Consider the following 20,309-nt stretch of genomic DNA (forward strand, 5'->3'; position numbering starts at 1 on the left):
CTTGAAATGATGGGAATTATTTTTCTCCTTTTTAGACATAGTAATGCAATTGGTAATGCTAACTCCGGAGTTAATTCTATGGGAAGTGATCTTGCTAGTGTGAATTGGCACAGTGGAAACACCAGTGGTGCTTTTTACTTGCCACTAGTGATGAAAGACTTTTGAAATGGAAACTCTGGTCCAACTACCACAGCAGTTACTTTGCTGATAGTACACAGTCCAATAAACCATTGATTCAGCCTTTTCTATGGTGGTGTGTGTAGGTGAGAAGAATCCTTTAAGAGTAAACTTGGCAGTAAAAAAGAGAATTTCCTTGATCATATGGTTTTTTTGTTTTGGAGGAGAAGAAATACACCAGTTCTGGTTTGTGGGCTCTGATTCAGAGATGATTGAGCACAACCCTCTCCTGACAAACAGATGATTTTGCACTGTCACTTCTGACATGCTGGTGGTCTGCTGGGGAAGCATAGAACTGGGGTGCATTTTGTGTCTGCTTCCCCATCCCCACTTCCAGCAAGTGGTCATCAGAGCGTATAGTGCTGGACATCTGTTCACTGATTCACTTGTGAATGTAGATATGGTCTCCCTTCCCAACAGCAGCCTTTTGTGTTCGTCGGCATAGATGTCCACAAATGGAAACCTCAGAGATCCCAATCACTGCATCATTGGATCAGTGTTTAGGAAGTGAAAATCTAGTACACTCAATAGCCAGCTGTATACTAGATGTTAATGTCTTTAAAACTGATATTTTGTGTGTGTAGACACGACATTCTTTTAGGCACCAGGTATATTAATTATATTAAGTTCCTGAAATACATTTCAAGGCAAAGCATATTAGAATGACTAACATCTTAATACTTAGGTGAAACTAGGCTCCTAAGACATGGCAGTATTGCAACCGTGCCAATATCAGTACTAGGCCTGGGCCAGGTGAGTTATAAACCAATTTCATTCACAGGGTGTAAACCAGTTTTTAATGTTGGTGCATTTTCCTTTCTGCAACAGTAACCCTGGTTGCAACATTTCTTCTTTTAAAACATGAAATTGAATTGCGGGCTGTGTTTCATGAAAGCACTGGCCTTGTGCAGAAGAATACCACCTTTACTAGCCCCTAGTCCTGCTGCCCCCCAAATGGGAATAAATACTTCGAAACAGAGAAACGTGCCATGTGTTTCCCCCCTATATAAATTCAACCTGAAGTGTCCTTAAATACATCAGTATTAGTATTATTTTCTATACACATAAAAAATACAAAACACATTCCATGTAAACTTTTAAGAATGTTTAATACGTTTTTAAAAAATAATGTATAGCTTTTTTTTTTCTTCCTATGAGGTGCATGAAAATATACCATTCCTTTTTGTTGCAGCAAGAATATCCAAGAAACCAAGGAAGGCTACAATGGACAGGAACAGGTAACACTAGAAAAAATTATATTCAAACTGGAACCTGAAATGAAATTGAGTTACGTAAATGTTTTGCAAAATGGAGGGCGACATTTACAGAAGTGCAGGATGTAGGTGCCAAGGAGCTCAATTCTCTCACATCGTCAATAGGACTTAGGGGGCTCTTCACACATTATCTTTTTATGGTATACACCAGAGATGTTTTCAGTGCACATGTAAAAAGCATGAATGCGGCAAACATGCTTGCAAACATGTGTAGTAGATGCGTATACACTCATCACAGAGGCAGGATTGCTGCAAATCCTTGGGCCAAACTGGATGCAACGTGGAATTGCATGGATCTCTTGCCTGATATTTAACATTTTATTTGATGCAAAACAGCTTCGGGAAGCTGCAAATTTGAATGGAGAAAAAACTGCAGGGCAGGGGCACTCTACTTAACCCTTTTCCCTCAGGCTGTTTTTCCTCCTCAAACTTGACTCCTCAAGCTGTTATTCCTCTTATAACGGAACATATATTGTTTCCTCTGTGGGAAGAAAAGCAGCCCGGATGGCAATTTTGAAAGTAACAAAAAAGCCAGAGAGGAAAATGTTAGCGGCTTCTTCCCCTCTTCCCGCACTGTGCAGTTTCTGTGCTGTTGATTACACGTGACAGCGTGTCACATCTAGTGTATACCTTTTGTAAAGTGTGATCCTTGGTGGTTAACTCAGGTTTACTTCACATAATATGTAAAATGGCCCATAAGCTCCAAACACTGTAATCCTATGCAGTTCAGTGGGACGTAGTTCTGTATCAACATGCATACAATCAGCCTGCATGTCACTTAGGGGTTTTGGAAAAGCTGCATCTTAACATACACCCAGTTCTGCTGCAGCTTTCCTCTTTGCAGTATTTATAGCACAGCTGTGAACTGAAGTATGTAGCAGTATGTGTGTTTTTTCTTCACATGCAGATCCCATTATGTATAGAAAACATACCCACTTCAGGTCTCTGCCCGAGAACCTCTGAGGCATCATTGCACAATCTTCCAAAGAAGCCTTTATGCTCCTATTTATAAGGTGCATCTGTGGCAAATTCACTTTTGCTGTGGTTATGTACAATTACTGTGGCCATACAGCAATACAACACGAAAGTAATATAAACCAGTGTTAAAGGATGTATCTTTCATTAACTCTGTGCTGTAGGGAGCTGAATAATCCTTTCCTCCCGCACAGATAACAAAACCGGGCAGCTATCAATAGTTATTTTACAGTATATTAAAGCACACATTGTATTAGGTATATTCATAGTAGACACAAGACAACACAATCCCAACAAATGATAGACGGAAATGTAAACTCACATCCTAATTTGCATTGACTTCAATAGGATCACAATAAACCATTGGGCCTTGGACCAGAGACAAAGCACCAAGAATCCAAACCTATATATTTAGGGGCAGACTCAACAGCTGAACCCTAAATGGCTTTGGTCATGTTGTATACTTTAGAAGCCCTGTGCTTATAACATAGAAAAGCAACTGTGCTGATTTCTTCCATGCTGCTTTGGATGCATGTGTAACTAACAAACTAGCTGAGTGGGACATGTGTACAGGAGAAGCTCTTACAAACTGTGCTGTTTATTGTGGACTCATCAGCAAGGGAGTTGCTTATTCAGGAGCTAAATGGGTTTTCTCACCTAAAAAAACCGGCAACAACTGAAGAGGGTTTGAATGGCTGGTTAATGAAATGTAGTAAGAACAAATCCACAAGAGTTCGTTGCAGTGTGTGTAAGCTACTGGTACCTAGCTTTGGTGGCTGGTGTTGGAGGAGCTGTTTTTTCTAACTCTGTCCATTTCTGTGTTACCGGCAGCCAGTGTTTGTTTTAGCACCAAGGTTGGCAGTGTTGTATTAGAAGAGCTTCTTTTGAGCAATCAGCTTCACCAATGTGGGCAGCCTTCAACTGTCAGTTTTAGTTCCTTTGGTTTTAAAGTGAAGCACGCTGGGATGGCTTGGCCTGCCCCGTAAGATCTCTCTTCAGCAGCTTTTGAAATGTCAATTAGTTAGTTCAAAGATGCCCACTGTATGGCAAAGGTTCAAGCACTTGGCGCCTTCTGTTCTGTATCTGTTCCGTAAGGCCCAGCAGTATGGCAGGGCCCTTGAGCCATGAATCAGAATCAACTCTGAACAAATACAATGTGCTTTGCTTGCCGAGAAGACGTTTTGAGTTGCTAATGGAGCCCTGCTTTTTAAGGGCAGCACTGCTCTAGGGGTGGCGCGCTGTTTACATCAGGGGTGGGCAGAAGGTAGATTGGGATTTACTGGTAGATGATCTCTGGGTGATTTGTAGTAGATCAGCAAGGGTTTCTGGCTCCCAATTGTTGAACAACAGCAGAAGAAAAATGACTTTTTCCATTGAAACTAGGAATAACTGGGGGTGGATTTTTATGTGAAAGGACTATGAGGTCAGCTGAGTTTTGGTATTGAAAAAAAAATCCTAGTATGCTCAGAGGCACCCTGTTCTTTAATTCTCAGTGTATGTCTTGCACCCGGCTCTGGTGGATCTCTGGTTCTAGTAAAAAAAACGAAGTAGATCTTTTGCCCACCCCTAGTTTACATGATTGGTTGCTGGTGGAGAAATGGCAATCCTTACATCTCTGTGATGGATGGATGGGATTCACAGGATGAACAGCAGGGCTGTTATGAATTTGAAGTTCCAAACAATACTGCATATCCAGTCAGTTGAGATGCAGAGTTCAGAAACAGAGAGCATTAAAATGCAGGCTGTTTGGCTATGCTAGCTCTGTCGTCTCTGGAGACAATAACAGAGATCTCTTGTGAGAACCTCCCATCCCATTCACTTCTACAACACAACTTCTGTGCTCTTATCTGCTGAGCCACCAGGACCGCTGTGTTAATTTTTAATGATAGGGATCTCTACAAATAGATTTCATCTGTCTTTAATCTTTTTAGAACGAATGTTTTATTAATGTGTTCATCACTCCATAACTCTGCTCTTCAGAGATGGGAATCCACAAGCTGTCAACAGGAATGCTTGTGAGTACAACAGTGGTAATGAACCATGACAAAGACTAACAGCAATGGAACTCCCAAGTTGCAGGCTGTTCATAAGTCAGGGAAAGGTGGGGGGAAGGGAGCAAATAGCACAGGAAAAGAAGGAAAATAACATAAAAACTACTACTTAAAGACATAATTATCCAAAGCTTGCACAGCTAGTACTAAGGACAAGGGGTAGTGAGAAAGATTAGGATGCATGGTGGGGAATTAGGATAAGTTCAATTCCTAGTTATTCCTGTGGAATCTGTGCATGTTTTCCATAACTGTGACTGCTTCTTGACATGCCTGTGGCTCTTAGCTCACATATCAGTATGGCAGGTGATGTGTTCTAGCTTGCTGAATAAGCTTTTAGACCATTGGCCCCTGTTGGGTCAAGGTTCAGATCCAGCTCTGGTGTGAACAATCGAGCTGTGATGTCAACTCCCTCACCAATCATTGTCTGATGTTCAGATCTTCTGAAAATTTCCTCTTCCGATTCTGCATTAGATGTTTGTGCTGGAGCCATTGATATAGCCCTTGGGGAACTGCACCCAGGAGTGCTGCTAGTGTTCAAGGCTTCAACCAGGTGTGTGTCTATGCTACAGACCTGAGGTGGCTTAGCAATCATTTTCTCATCGCAGGGAAGTATAGTTTTGTGGAGGGGCAATACTAGGTACTCAGAAAACAATTCTCAGCACTACAGTTTTTAGAATTTTGGGGGGGAACCCATGACACTTAAATGATATAACATGGGCAAGGCTTACATGTATATCCTGCTCTACCTCTGGATTGCAAACAGCAATAGATATATTTGCCATTAGAATTCCTACTGTGAGGAGATGTATCAAATAGCTGAACCATCTTTTGCCTTCCTACTGTATGCACCTTACTAGCATTGAGCTGAATCAGCATCTCTGACCAACTTTGTCCTTATGTGGAACTAGGTGATTTCAGCAGGAGGCTGGCTGTGCCTTCTGGCAGTAGAGGGGAAGTAGCCTTTTGTGACACAGAAAACCTTGAGTTGGTCATGTGGGTCTGCTCACCCTTTCCCTACTGCAAAGGGCTATTCTTGCGTTCTGAAAGTTCCGCAGAAAGTTGTGAGTGTTAAATGCTCAATGGAGCATTTAACAATTTGCATCCAAAGAGTTAACCAATAAGCTATAATAACACTTGAACATAACCCAACTGATGGGATCCCCACCTCCAAAATTTATAGATATTGGGGGGGTTAATTTGCATAAACCTGTAGGCTCCAATGCAGGGCTGCATGTTCACAGCCTCTGTTAGAGACAAAATAGCACCAATGAACTGTATGAGAGGGTGGGGAGAATGGGAAGGACTGGGTTAATGGCTATCAGCTGTCTGAGGTGGGAAAATCAGGCAGGGAAATCACATGTGTATGGCCACTAGTTGGATCTGAGCAATAGTGTTTCCAAGCTGGTCTCAAAGTCCCGTTTGATGTTGTGTGCCCAGAGCATAGTATAAACCAATAATTTGGGTTAGGGCATGGTCACAGGTTTAATAGCACAGCATTTTCCTCAATACTGGCTTACAAACAGCACATTCTGATCTTTAACTATTACCAGCATTCATGTGTTAATATACTCTTATTCAGGCTCAGCTTGACTGATCACTCCCTCTGTTATTTTTGCTCACAATACTTTAGTTTGCCAGCATTGAGCTGACTTACCATCCCACACTAAGTAGTGGGGTCTGAAAGTTTACTGCTGAGAAGGAGAGAAAGTATTCCACAAAATATTGTAGGCTACTTTGGCCTCTCTGCTAACCTATGCCCGTAATAGATAGAAGGTTCTGTGGATGTACTACAGCCTGAAAACTTGACACACATAACCTGACTTACATTTGCTTCAGTTTATATTAACACAGGGAAGAAAAGCAGGAAAAGGAGTGCCTATCTAAAATCTCCTTTTTTGCTAGTGGGGAAATTATGCAAACTTTTTTACTCTTCCAAGGACCTTTTGATTGAGTTTGTAAAATAGCAGTTACAAGCTCAAAAAAGCAACAACTGAAACAGGTCTACATCATGGATTTTTCCTATGCCTGGTGAGCCCATCCTGTCTGGAGATGACATTATCACAGAGCGCATTAATGAAATAGTGTATCACTGACAAGTAACTGACAGCTCTTTATGGGACTTCAAGCTTGGAAATGAATGATGCAAGGTACGTTGAAACAGGAATGACATTTAAAAGAAAACCCACAAGACAGTAAAAGAAAAACTACTTGCTTTTTGTTTACTGAAGAAGAGATCTATCTGAAATACTTACTTGTTTCCCAATGGCCTAGATTTCTCCCCCAAGAAATAATATTCCATTCTTTTATTTTGAATGCATGGTCCCTTGGAATACAGAACAGGGGAGAACCCTTCCCTGCTTCTGTAGGCAGCTGCTAGACCACTTTGTTTTAAAATGCTCATTGTGTATCTATAGATTTATATATTTTGTATATAAATTTCCACATATTATCGTTTATATACTGCTACCTATTTAATCTGTAAGACAGAACCCCATTTCTACTGACCAACCTAAACTTAAGTCCAGGGTAGGTCCTGCTTTTCATATCATCTGACTTCAGAGAGCATGACACTGAAAGCAATTTAAGCAGAAAACATTCCCAATGACAATCCCGCACCATGGTGAAATCTTGAGAGTTCAGAAGCATACTCCTTGAGCCGACATGCTAGCTGTCTGTAAAGACAAACTGCAGTAAAATTATGCTTTCAAGTTACTCCACATCCTCTACAGGCATCTTGACAAATAAGCTGACTCTCTATATTTCCTGGAATTTGCTGGCTTCACCATTCTGGAAAACTTCTCTTTGACAGTAGCCTGCAAGAATTCTTCTTTTTAATCAGCCTCTTCACACATGCCACAGTCTGTGCAAAAGGGAGCAATTTCTTCGTTCTTAGCTTTCTTGTTACTTAGAGAGAATACTTTCTTTTGTCTAAGCTAGTCTGAGTTCCTTGACATTTCCTTTTGGATGGTAGTGACAAACTAGGGTGATTCACAAAATTTCCAGAGAAGATTATACACAGTTTATTTTACATAGAAAAAATTATGATTGAGCATGAAGAAGTGTCCTCTTCTATCTTGTAGAGGTGAGCCATGACTGATGGACTCAGAATATGGGTTTTTTTTATGCACAGTAAGTATCTGTCTTGACAACCTGACAGTACATGGTCATTGCAAATGTCAGTCCAAGAATCTGTAGATACAAAATTAAACAATGTTTTATTATTGCTTAGTTCACATACAGGATCTCCTGGTGCTTAAGGCTTTCTAAGACAGCTGTATCAGTTACTCTCAGGTAACCATCTGCTTATATACAACTTAACTCTCTCCTTTGCATATCTGGGCCAAATCCAATGAAAGATAATCCCACTGAAGTCCCACTAAAATAAGTGAATTAAGCGTAACTAACTTTAGAATGGGGTCCTGAACAGCCATTTTATTGTTTCAATGGCAATGGCCACGTATCCCTAGCTAAACCAAAGGTGAGGCAAGGACCAGGAATCAGCCATGGCTTGTTCCCTTGTTTTGAATTTGTTCAGCATCCCACAGATCAAACTCCTTAACGATAGAAACAAGTTATATACAGTATTGTTCAGTGAGTTACTTTATCTCACAACAATGAGTCCTCTGAAGTCCTAAGTGTAAACAATAGAACTAATCAAGGAGTAAACCACAGTGGGACTTACTTCTGAGTAGACATGTATAGAATTGTGCTGTTAATATCAGACTAAATACATTTGAGAGAGCCAGTAAAGCTCAGATACATTTCACTTCACTGGAATATAATGAAACAAAAAGCACTGAGCCAATAAGATAAAATTGTACCTGAACCAAAGCTGTACACAGTCCAAAAATTCCCACTGCTAACAGGTTTTCCTGGAGCCATATTTTTACTGTTTCATAACAAGGCTTTGAGACAGAGAGAGAGAGAGAGAGAGAATATTTATTTAAGTCAAAAGGCACAAGTAGAAATGGCAAATCAGATCAAACTGGGTAAACCGAGGTGTCAATTTCAGTATTCTACTGAAGATGCAAAATATTCCAGGGGACTAGTTTACAATGAAGTGTGGCTTTGGGGGCTCAGAAAGACTGTACCTCTGAAGGACAAGTGGATGGATGATGCTGTGTGCAAGATGCAATAATCAAAAAGAATTAAGAAGTTCCGTCTGCCCCCCTTTTGTGATGATGTGCTGGCCCTCCTTTTGATATATCAAACCTTAGCACTGATTGTCTCCTAGTAGGATTTGTTGAGCCAGCACATAAAGAAAGTAGTTATTTATCTACCATTTCTATAACTGTAGGCTTTTCTTTCAGCCTTGAAAAAATCCTGTGGCGTATGTTGAGCAAGACTCTCCTGCAGCTTAAGGTCACCCAGTGAGCTTCCTGGTTGATCATGGTTTTTGGCCAGGTCCTTTCAAACCCAACACTGTATCCACACTCAGGCCAGGCCAGCCACCTATACTTCCAATTGGGTACCATGGTATGTAACTGGACCTGTAGGAATATTTCCCAGAAAAAACATTCCAAATGGAATCCAAGAGCATGTACTGATTATATCACCGTAACGGGTTCTGCAGTGGTCCCTGTCAGCTATTGGGATTGGGCTGGTAACTAGCATGGGCTAAGGGCCTCTATCTATGTAGACTGGCTACCACAGATGAATGCAATCTCCAGAATTCACATCATAGAAACATGGCTTATGAGACATTTGCACATAGTCTATGTGTCACAGCCTCCACTTGTTTTATATGATGGATGCTATTACGTAGTAAACTGCTTGTCTGCAACAGCTTACTATGGGTTAGACCCAGAGTTGTGTGGAGTGGAACTCTGCAAACAGGATGATCCTGCAGGTGAAAAACAGAGAGGCTGTTTTTGCCAATTCTTCCTCTCCCCCTGTAGCCCACTATGACCCCAAAAATCTGCTTTGGAGGGTTGGGGGCCCTCCAGAACAGCATGTGTGGTGGCTCTAGGGGCTGCAGAGGGAAGGAGGAGCCAGTGAAAGTCACTGCCCTGCCCCCTTCCTCCTGCAAAGAGCCTCTATTGGATCCCTGTTCCCCCTGGCAATGGAAGAAGCCCTTCCATTTGTGAAGGGGCAACTCTGGATCCAACCCTCTATAACTGGGATAACTTTTCTGATACAAATGCTAATGTCTGAAAAGAAAGGTTTAAGAAAGATTTGAAGTAAAGTGAAAGCAACCAGTCCAAATACGGGGCGAGCTGTTATACAAAAGTAAGTTAGATGAAGAGGAATGAAACAGGAAAAATGGCCACCAAAGCAAAGGCTGGGGCGGGGAGGGGTTGCAATATTTGGGAACAGCTATTAAAGAGGTAGGATGAAGGGCTTTGGGAGTTTGCTTTGAGAAAGCAAACAATCAAGTGATACATAAACAATAATTTTCCAGATTTTTTAAAAAAGCTATAGCCGAAGAACCGATTGTTATTACACATGAGATTGAGGTGAAAAAGTCATGATGGACGGGAACACAAATCTTACATTAACCCAATGCCCTAGCCTTAGCTTACACTCTTGTGCCCTTTCTGTGTTTCTGCTTCCCCTTCCACCCTTTCAGCTTGTTAAGCAAAGGCTTCTTCTCTTATTTGTTTGTCAAGCAATCATACAAATCTATGACACATGTATCTGCGCTGTCTTTAAGGAGATGCTAGGTCATGCCTCAGAATGAAAGGACAGCATCTGCAACATGGCAAAACTTTACCTTTTCCCTTCCTCCTGTGGAACCCATACAATTCTAGGTCAGCTTGGCTGACATAAGCATTTACTCACAGCTTTCCACCAGGTCCCTGGGGAATGAAGACCACAATTCTCACTGAATTCCAAGCAGCATGAATCTGGCACCCGTGTGGTATTGTATACTTCAAACCAGTCAGTGTAGTTTGACACGCCACAGCATCTGAACTGGAGAGGGGTGGGGGAACCAACAAGACGGTAAGAAGTCACAAGGGCCTAGATGCCCCTGGAGGGCCAAGTCGAGTGAGCCTGGCCCATCAGAGGGAGTGGGTGGATTCCTATAGGCTCCTCTTCTCGATTCTCCATTCCTATAATATTCTGATCCAAACATCTGGTGGGGTTAGTTACTCAGTCTAATTCTCTTGAGCAAGTTCATTCATTTCTAATTAAAATATTGATGTGCTTTATTTTTACAAAATTTGCATTAGTCTCCCAAATTCCCCCCTAGGCTATCTAGCTCTCCTGTAATATCAAAGCAGCTATGCCAAAGGGCCCTATGCATCCCAAGGTTGTGACATCAGAGCAGATCAGCCACTCAGTGACAGATGACATTTGTTGATTGGAAGGAAGAGCAATTTGTTTCCAGATATGCTACTCTACTTCAGATAGTGGGTGGGGACAAGCACTGCAAAAAATAAAAAAGGTAAAAAAAAAAAAAAAAGAAGTTTGCCTATATCAGAAGCCATAGGGGGCACTACCAGAATACCTAGCAGTTCAAAATGGCTCCCAGTCCCTCAACCGGACATGGTGATGCGGGAGTGGGGTGGGGTGGGACAGTTTCACCAGAGGGTGGGGGAGTCCAGCCCACACTTCACAGGCCAGTTAACAAATCCTAAATTGGCTATAAACTAAATCTTGAGAAAGCATTATTACGGAGATCTGTGCATTTAATAACAAAAGTAAAAGAGAACCAAAGTTACACCAGTAAGGAAAAACCCAGAAAAAAAATAATCCATGACTTCACAAATTGTTTGTCATCAAACACTAGATTGTCAGCACTACAGAGTGCAATGATTTTATTTTTCAAGTATGCTATTACCACCAGGAAAAATGAACAGCAGATGAAATGGTTACAGCAATCAAATATGTTTTATTTTATTTTTGTAAAGTCGAGCAGCTTCAGAGTCACACATGCTCTGCCTTGAAATTGTCTTTGACATTTAGTAATATAGATATTCATGATCCTGGAGCCGAGATTGCAGGCAGCAAAGTTTTCCAAGTAGCAGAGTACTAAACTTTGATTTCTATCTCTTCCATTGTACCTACTCAGCACATGGATCAGGATTTTAGTGGTTCATGAAGGTGAGTGATTTATAGTTCTGGTTAAACAGGCAGAATATTGCTGGAACAGTTCAAGATTCTCTCACGCTCTGCAAACCTGAAATATGGCCCGCAACACTACAGCTGAGCCAAGCGAATCCATTCCTAGATCTCCAATACCCCAACGCAGGGGTCCAAACAGTCTTCCTCTAATTAGCAACACCCACTGCACTTGCATTGCTGGGTTACTCCCCAGTTCTGCTACTGCAACTCTCACACTATAGCATGCCAGGAATCTTTAACTGACTAGGTATCTGTGAACATATTCAGATCTGCCAAATTAACACTGCTGTAGTCCGAGCAGTCAAGTGTTCCCCTGCATTTAAGACCGAGAAAATGAGTAACAAATTAAGTTCCTGCATAATTTTATTTTATTGTTTTGAAACCACTGAGTATTTTTCTAAAGGGGAGGGGTAAAACTCTTAATAAACAAAACAATGCCCTTTCCAGTGCCAGAGGTGGACTCAGGAGGTACCTGGAAGGAGGAACAGGTCTCTGTCGCAGCCTCCCAATGTGTGTGGAGATGTGGGAACCCTTGCTGTTTCCTCTGCAGGAGGTACAGTAGGTTGAGAGTAGAAATGTTGCCATGTTCAGTAATTTAGCTCAGGATACAAATGCTGACGATTCATAGCGAGTGATTATTGCAACCCACCTCCTACAAGTTCTTCTCCAGCTCGGAATCTTAATCCAAGCCAGGTAAGAACTCGGCTCCTTCCAACCATCTGCTTACTGTTGCTGCTTCCTCCTTCACTGAGTTTTCTGAGAGCTTCTGGTGGATGTCAGGAGGAAGCGGGAGCTGGAAACAGGGGGAGGGGGCTGGAGGCTCATGGGCAGGAGGAGTCGAGAGGCCTTAAAGGTTCCTGGGAGCTGGAGGATATGGGCCCCGTTACACCCTCAGTCACGGGAGCAATGGGATTTGATTCAAAATAAGTGATGCTATTTCCAGTTGGGGTGGGAGAACCCCTTGGCTTACTCTGAGCCAATTTGTGTGTGTGTGTGTGTGGGGGGGTTGCCCAGCACTACTTGAGAAGACACAATTCTAAACAAAAAAAGCTTTGCTGAAGACTTGTATTCGAAATGCAGCCTGAGAATTCAAGCATCTGCAAACAAAAGTATCTCAGCGCCATCTGGTGGACCAAGAAAAGGGAAAGTTTACATGCTGCCTTGGATCAAAATTGTTTGTGACCCTGTTGGTCGCACCGGGGTGGGGGTGGGGTGAGGGGAACCACGGCAAGTGAGATGGCTAATGTTGGACATGCAGGCATTTGATGCCCATAGAATTCCTCTTCAAGCAAGAGGTTTAAGAAAAATGGGAAAGAGAGTAATGTTGGGATGGGGGGAACACATGTTGTGAAGCTGGTTCACAATGGTCTGTTATCCCTAGTGACTGGGAGGCTTGCTGCTGTTATCTTCTATTTATGCTAGAGTGTTCTCTCACAAAAAGCTGGAAGATCTGGATGTTTATTTTCTACTGTGTATAGTTAAATATTTTCTGTCGTAGTCCACACAGGGAAACTACTGCATTAAAAAAAGGAGATTTGATAGCATCAACAATATTTTGAAACTGGGTTCTTGTCTGTTTTTTTTTTTTAATTTAGTTGCTCCTGCAAATTAATTCCTTTTTATGACCATCTTATATTTTAAGGTGGTTCTATATTCTGTTTTCCTCATGTGACATACTAAATAGATCATTGATCATCCCACAGTAGACTGAATATAGATATAGTATCTATATTCAAATAGATACTATTTGAATGACTCCTCAGTTGCAAACTGAGCATGTCCCAATGAAATCAGTTAGGAGCAGTTGAGCTTCTCCAGATTAGATTCAGAATGGATTTGGGCTAACCTGAATTGAGCTTACTCAGTCCCATTCTGAGTTCTCCGAGCCTCTTGTGAACCTCTGTCTGCTTTCCTTTCCACAAAGCTCACCTGGTGAGATGGGGCTAATGCTGCCTTGAGGTTTTGAATGCTACAGGAACATTTACTGGGTGCCAGTATCCTTGAGGATGGTAGTTTCCCAGGGCTTTGGAATCCTTAGTAAGTCTTGGGATCTCTGGGAAACTAGATTCCCAGGGGATCCTGGCACCCACAGTGCTAATGAGCATACTGCAGTTTCCAGGGGTAATGGTGCTCAAAGTGCACGGGCCACCTAATGAACATCACAGCAGCGTCGGTTTCATTGCCACTGCCCGATAAGGACCAGACTGCATGGCAGTGGGGAGAGCGGGTGTTGGGGCCAGAACCAAGGTAATTATGAGCTATCACCAAATTTCAGAGATGTTCGTCTCAGTTCATAATGAGCTTAGAAGCTGCAAACAGGGGAAATGATACTCTGAACTTCCCAACTATAGAGTTCGGTTGCACCACCAAAAGCAGTGGGACTTATCTCTATGTAAATGTGGTCAGTCTGTAAGGACTAGGAATATGCTAAATGGATTCAAAAACATAGATAGGTGAAATGCTCTCCTCCTTTACCCCCTGGCTAGTTGGATTATGCACCTCATGTTCAGAGGAGAAGAAGCAGAAGTAGACAAATCAAAAGGTTCAGTTCTATGAAAATGCAGGAGACTTATTAAATGACTTATTTCCTACTTTGTTGTTGTTCAGTCGTTCAGTCGTGTCCGACTCTTCGTGACCCCATGGACCATAGCACGCCAGGCCTTCCTGTCCTGCGCTCTCTCCCGGAGCGTGCTCAAGTCCATATTCATTGCATCAGTGATGATATCTAGCCATCTCATCCTCTGCCGTCCCCTTCTCCTTTTGCCTTCAGTCTTTCCCAGCATCAGGGTCTTTTCCAGAGAGTTTTCTCTTCGCATTAGGTGGCCAAAATATTGGAGCTTCAGCTTCAGGATCTGTCCTTCCAATGAGCAGTCAGGGTTGATTTCCTTTAGGATGGACTGATTTGACCTCCTTGCAGTCCAGGGGACTCGTAAGAGTCTTCTCCAGCACCACAGTTCGAAAGCATCAATTCTTCGGCGCTCAGCCTTCCTTATAGTCCGGCTCTCACAGCCATACATTACTACTGGGAAAACCATCGCTTTGATTAGACGGACCTTTGTCGGCAAGGTGATGTCTCTGCTTCTTACTATGCTGTCTAGGTTTGCCATAGCTTTCCTCCCAAGGAGCAAGCGTCTCTTAATTTCATGGCTACAGTCACCGACTGCGGTGATCTTGGAGCCCAAGAAAGTAAAATCTGTCACTGCTTCCATTTCTTCCCCTTCTATATGCCAGGAAGTGATGGGGCCGGATGCCATGATCTTCATTTTTTTAATGTTGAGTTTCAAACCAGCTTTTGCACTCTCCTCTTTCACCCTCAACAAGAGGCTCTTGAGATCCTCTTCACTTTCTGCCATTAGGGTGGTATCGTCTGCGTATCTGAGGTTGTTGATAATTCTCCCGGTAATCTTAATTCCGACCTCTGATTCATCCAACCCGGCGTTTCTCATGATGTACTCTGCATTTAAGTTAAATAAGCAGGGTGACAATATGCAGCCTTGTCGTACTCCTTTCCCAATTTTGAACCAATCGGTTGTTCCATGTCTGGTTCTTACTGTTGCTTCTTGACCCTCGTACAGGTTTCTCAGGAGACAGGTAAGGTGGTCTGGTACTCCCATCTCTTTCAGAATTTGCCACAGTTTGTTGTGATCCGCACAATCAAAGGCTTTAGCGTAGTCAATGAAGCAGAAATAGACATTTTTCTGGAATTCTCTTGCTTTCTCCATGCTCCAGCGAATGTTGGCGATTAGATCTCTTGTTCCTCTGCCTCTTCAAAACCCTGCTTGTACTTCTGGTAGTTCTCGGTTCACATACTGCTGAAGCCTAGCTTGTAGGATTTTGAGCATCACCTTGCTGGCATGTGAAATGAGTGCAATTGTACGGTAGTTTGAACACTCTTTGGCGTTGCCCTTCTTTGGAATTGGAATGTAAACTGACCTTTCCAGTCTTGCGGCCATTGTTGAGTGTTCCAAATTTGTTGGCATATTGCGTGCAGCACTTTAACAGCATCACCTTTTAGGATCTTAAATAGCTCAGCTGGAATACTGTCATCTCCGCTAGCTTTGTTGTTAGTAATGCTTCCTAAGGCCCACTTGACTTCACTCTCGGGGATGTCCGGCTCAAGTTCAGTGACCGCACTCTCATGGCTATCAGGGACATTCAGATCTTTCCTGTATAGTTCTTCTGTGTATTCTTGCCACCTCTTCTGAATCTCATCTGCTTCTGTTAGGTCCCTGCCTTCTTTGTCCTTTATCATGCCTGTCTTTGCACAAAACTGTCAGGGTGGACACTGAGCCCATAGAATCCCGGAGTAGTTCTGATTCTGAGGAAGAGTAGTTGCTCCTGGGAGAGGAGCGCGCTCCTCTTTCCCAGGACCAACAGCTGATGGAGATTCCTCCCACCAGCATTCCTAGTTTAGTTAGCAGTCCAGGGAGTGACCAAGCACAGATAGCAGACTTGATGGATGCGCGACGCAGACGCAGAGAGCGGCGCCAGATAGCGGGCGCGGAAAGGAGGCGAAGTGCCAGGTTTGCACGCAAACAACGGCTGCGCCCAGAGGCTCCAAGGGAAAAGGGGAGGGACTCTCCCTAGTCCTTAAGTTCAGGGGTCTGCCAGTAATTCCCTTTCAAACGGGGACCAACTGTTCCAACTTAGGGCATAGGTACTGTGCTGCTCAGATCTAGTTGCAATCGGTATAGTTGTTAAGTTATAAAAGAAGAATAAAGCTTTGAAAGGAATCCCTTTGTCTGTGTCTGGACTTGGCTACTGGTTTAGACAGAAAGAGACCTCCAAGGAGCCCTTGACAGCTAGCTTTAGGCACCAACTAGGAATGCTGGTGGGAGGAATCTCCGTCAGCTGTTGGTCCTGGGAAAGAGGAGCGCGCTCCTCTCCCAGGAGCGACTGCTCTTCCTCAGAATCAGAACTACTCTGGGATTCTATGGGCTCAGTGTCCACCCTGACAAAAACGTTCCCTTGAGATCTCCGATTTTCTTGAAGAGATCTCTAGTCTTTCCCATTCTATTGTTTACCTCGATTTCTTTGCATTGTTCATTTAAGAAGGCCTTCTTGTCTCTCCTTGCTATTCTCTGGAACTCTGCATTCAGTTGAGTATATCTTCCCCTTTCTCCCTTGCTTTTCACTTCCCTTCTTTCCTCAGCGACTTGTAAAGCCTTGTCAGACAGCCACTTGGCTTTCTTGCATTTCCTTTTCTTTGGGATGGATTGAGTTGCTGCCTCCTGAACAATGTTACGGACCTCCGTCCATAGTTCCTCAGGCACCCTGTCTATCAGGTCTAATCCCTCAAATCTTTTCCTCACCTCCACTGTATATTCATAAGGGATATGATTTCGGTCATACCTGAATGGTTTAGTGGCAATTATAATAGAAATGTGACATTCCTATGCATTATAATTACTCATGGGATGGGGCAGTTTGGTTCTATTCTAATGAATTTTCACTGTCCATACTACTTAAAATAGGTGCATTTAAAGCGGAATCCTATGGCCACTAGACACTGTCTCAATGGCCATAGGATTTGTTGGTTTCCAGAAGCCGCGCTCTCCGCCCCTCACCCCCTTGTAGCTGGTGCGGTACTTTCCCTGCTGCCACCATCTCTGTGCTCATAAATGGAGCGTGGAGAGGGTGAAAAGGGAGCAGTCTCAGAGGTGGGGAGGAGACTGCAGAAGTTGCTGTACACAGCTTCCTACTGGGTCTCCAGGCACCTTCCCTCCCCCTCCCTGAAGCTGTGGCTAAATGCAGGGTGGCTGGCGCATGGAGGAGAGGATCCCCTCTGTGCTCCAGCTGTCCTGCACTGAATAGGCATAAGCCTCTGAGTTTGGAGGCTGACATCTATCTCGATAGGATTGCACCCTTAGTCTACCTTGTGTAGCATGATAAAGAGCAGCATGCAGATGAAATTAACCCCAAAGCGGCAATCTATCTATAGGTAGATTTCAGTGCAACTAGGGAAAAGGACCTTTTAAGATACAGGGCATGGTCCATAAGTAAGGTACAGTGTTAAGTTTATTGGGGGGGGGGGCGGACCTGGAGCTGTCCCAAGAACAGACATTGTAGAATCCAAGATGAAATCCTCATTATGCTGACAATTCACAACCAGACAGATATATGTGTGTTGATGGATCAAAGATGAAAATAACAATAAAAATGTAAGCTTACATCTGTTTGTATGATGCTCCATGCATTAGTTAGGCCAATATTTCCATCAGTTCCATACAAATGAAGCCCTTTCTTCAGGTCCCGCTGAGCATACTTATCAATCTGGAAACAAAGCACATACAGTTATGTGTAAGTATGCAAGCCTTTGTAATCTCCACAATAACATTTTTTAGCTGATTTTCCTTTGGAAAGTCATAGTGATGATAGAATTGAAGGTGGGATGTTTGTAAATTGTGGCAAATAAAGAAAACGAGGTATCTGGGCAACATGTTTTCCTGATCTCCTTGAACTATTGTCCAATGTAAAAATGTGTATCTGATATGAAAGTAACTTCAGTTAGCTATTGTAACAATTTCCAGATGGGGAGCCATATTAATCTCTTGCAGCAAAAGCAATAAAGAACCTTGTTAGTTTTTAGGTGCCATAATGCATTTATACAACCTATGGTGTGACCATGGTTGGAATACTGCAAACAGTTCTTGTCACTGCACCTCAAAAAGGATATTGTACAGCTGAAATAAGCGCAGATAAGGTCAACCACAATGATCAAGGGGCTGAAGCAACTTCCCAAGAAGAAAGGTTACGTCTGGGGCTTCTTAACTTAGAAAAAGGGTGAGCAAGAGGGAACACAATAGAGGTCTATGCAATAATGCATTATGTGAATAAAGTGCAGAGGGAGACGGTTTTCTCCCTCATAATTCTAGAACCTGGGGTCAGCTAATGAATTAAATGGTGGGAGATTCAGGGCAGATAAAAGGAAGCTGTAGTAATGGCATTAACTGGGATGGCTTTAAAAGGGGATTAGACAAATTCCTGGAGAATAAAGCTATCAATGGCTGTATCAGAAGCAATATGTCTCCGAATACCAGTTGCAAGGGAACACAAGTGGGAGGGTGCTGTTACGCTCATGTTCTGCTTGTGGGCTTCCCATTGGGGCAGCTGGTTGGCCACTGTGGAAACAGAACACTGAACTAGACAGGCCTTTGGTCTGATCCAGCAGGGCTCTAATGTTCTTAAGACTCGTTGTTTTCTTACTTTTTCCACAAGTTCACTTACTACAATCATATACTGGTTCTTCCTCTACATCTAAGGTGCACTGGTTTGCATCTTTTTTTTAGTGTTTTGTTTAAAGGAGGTTTTGAAGGGACAATTCCTGCCTTTCCCATTTGTACAGTTCTGTTTGCTTAAGAATTTATTAGCTTAAGAATCTATATAAAACTCATTTCTTGATGTAGATATAAACATTGTTGGACTCCGACTCACTTTCCTTTGTGTGGCAAAGGCAAATAGAAATCCTTTCTATTTTTACTATGCATGGAATAAGGAGAAAAGGCTTCAAAATAAAGGTATGTGGAACAGCTCAATCTTGTGAGAGCACTATCAATACTGCAGATTGGAATAGATGCACTTTAGCAGCATATTTCCAATAGCAGTTCCCCTTAACAAAAACAAATATCTTAATAGAAGCAGGAGGTTCTGATTAATGGGTCTTTTTATTGGAAGAGTTTAATTTAGGACTGAATTGAAATGCAGTGGCAACTTTTCACAAACATATGAAAAGCACCATCCTTCAACAATGGTGGCGGGGGGTGGGGGTGGCTGTGGTTATACCCCTTCAGGGTAAGGTAATGTTTCCTTCCTTTTGAATTGACTTGACATTATCATGTAGGAAAATCAAAGTACTTATAGCAATTATCATAAAGCCAATTTAGAGTTGTCACAGGAAACATTGCCCTCACTCTCCATCCACTTCATGGAGCCAGTTCAGATTGGCTACTACGTAGTGACATGACATTATTATGCTAACTGTGAGATAACTGATTGGCTTGGATTGTGTAGCAAACAAAAAGAAAATATTACTGAAGAAGCTGCAAAGAAAGGGAACACAGTAGCTGCAAACAGGACTGAAATGGTAGCTTCAAGGGGTGAGATTCAGGGAGCATTTTGCACCCTCCACAACATTGCAGAAAATGACATGAGGGGAAAGGGTTCACAAGCCGTTCTCCCCATGCTGTTCTTCTACTTCAAATTGCAGCAGCTCGATTGTGTTAAAAGAAAATCAGAGCACTATGTAACTACATGTAAGGTAAGGCGTTAATGTTAAAAAGTTAAACTTTTTAACATTAGCTATATTCAGGCATTACAAATTACCTATCGGGAGGGAGCCGGTTCCAGCCACCAGCACTGCCATGTTGACAGGCTCCACCCCTGATCTTCCAGAATTGAGTGAGAAGGTCTGAAAAGGGATTTGAAAAGGGATGCATTCCGCTGCACCTGCCTAGAATCCTCCCCACGATTGGGAACCACAGGAAGGTTGGGCATGGAGCCAGCGTGTACAGGGATCGGGGGGGCAGGCCTGCAGGGCCCCTCCTTTGGTTGAAATTTGTAACCCCTGAATAGATATATTATCTTACACTTAATTGGAGCAGGAAACAAGAAGGAGACTCCTGCCTGGACAGTGCAGGCACTGGTATAACTTAGGAATGGAGTTAACTGATAACAAAGTACATCCCATTTGGTAAATGGACTATGGAAGTAAAAATAAAAGGAAGGAGGAGGGATGTAAGAGCATTTTACTGTTTGCAAATCATGT

The 20,309-nt window shown here is 42.7% G+C and overlaps 1 protein-coding gene across 13 annotated transcripts in view; it reads right to left on the reverse strand.

The window, feature by feature from the left end:
• Positions 1–274: 274 nt before the first annotated feature.
• Positions 275–20,309, reverse strand: part of TSPAN4 (tetraspanin 4) — a 796,820-nt gene continuing 776,785 nt past the window's right edge. For all 13 annotated transcript variants that reach the window (XM_084856527.1, XM_084856547.1, XM_084856537.1 and 10 more), the window contains 4 exons: positions 17,717–17,818; positions 10,259–10,390; positions 8,299–8,382; positions 275–7,666 (listed from right to left, as the gene is read on the reverse strand). In XM_084856527.1, coding sequence (XP_084712653.1) covers positions 7,598–7,666; positions 8,299–8,382; positions 10,259–10,390; positions 17,717–17,818 — 387 coding nt within the window. In that variant the 3' untranslated portion in view covers positions 275–7,597. The remainder of the gene's footprint in view (positions 7,667–8,298; positions 8,383–10,258; positions 10,391–17,716; positions 17,819–20,309) is intronic.

This window comes from Heloderma suspectum, chromosome 1 (genome assembly GCF_057233095.1).
Source record: "Heloderma suspectum isolate Gila_16-S chromosome 1, 16-S_ref, whole genome shotgun sequence".
NCBI lineage: Eukaryota > Metazoa > Chordata > Lepidosauria > Squamata > Helodermatidae > Heloderma > Heloderma suspectum.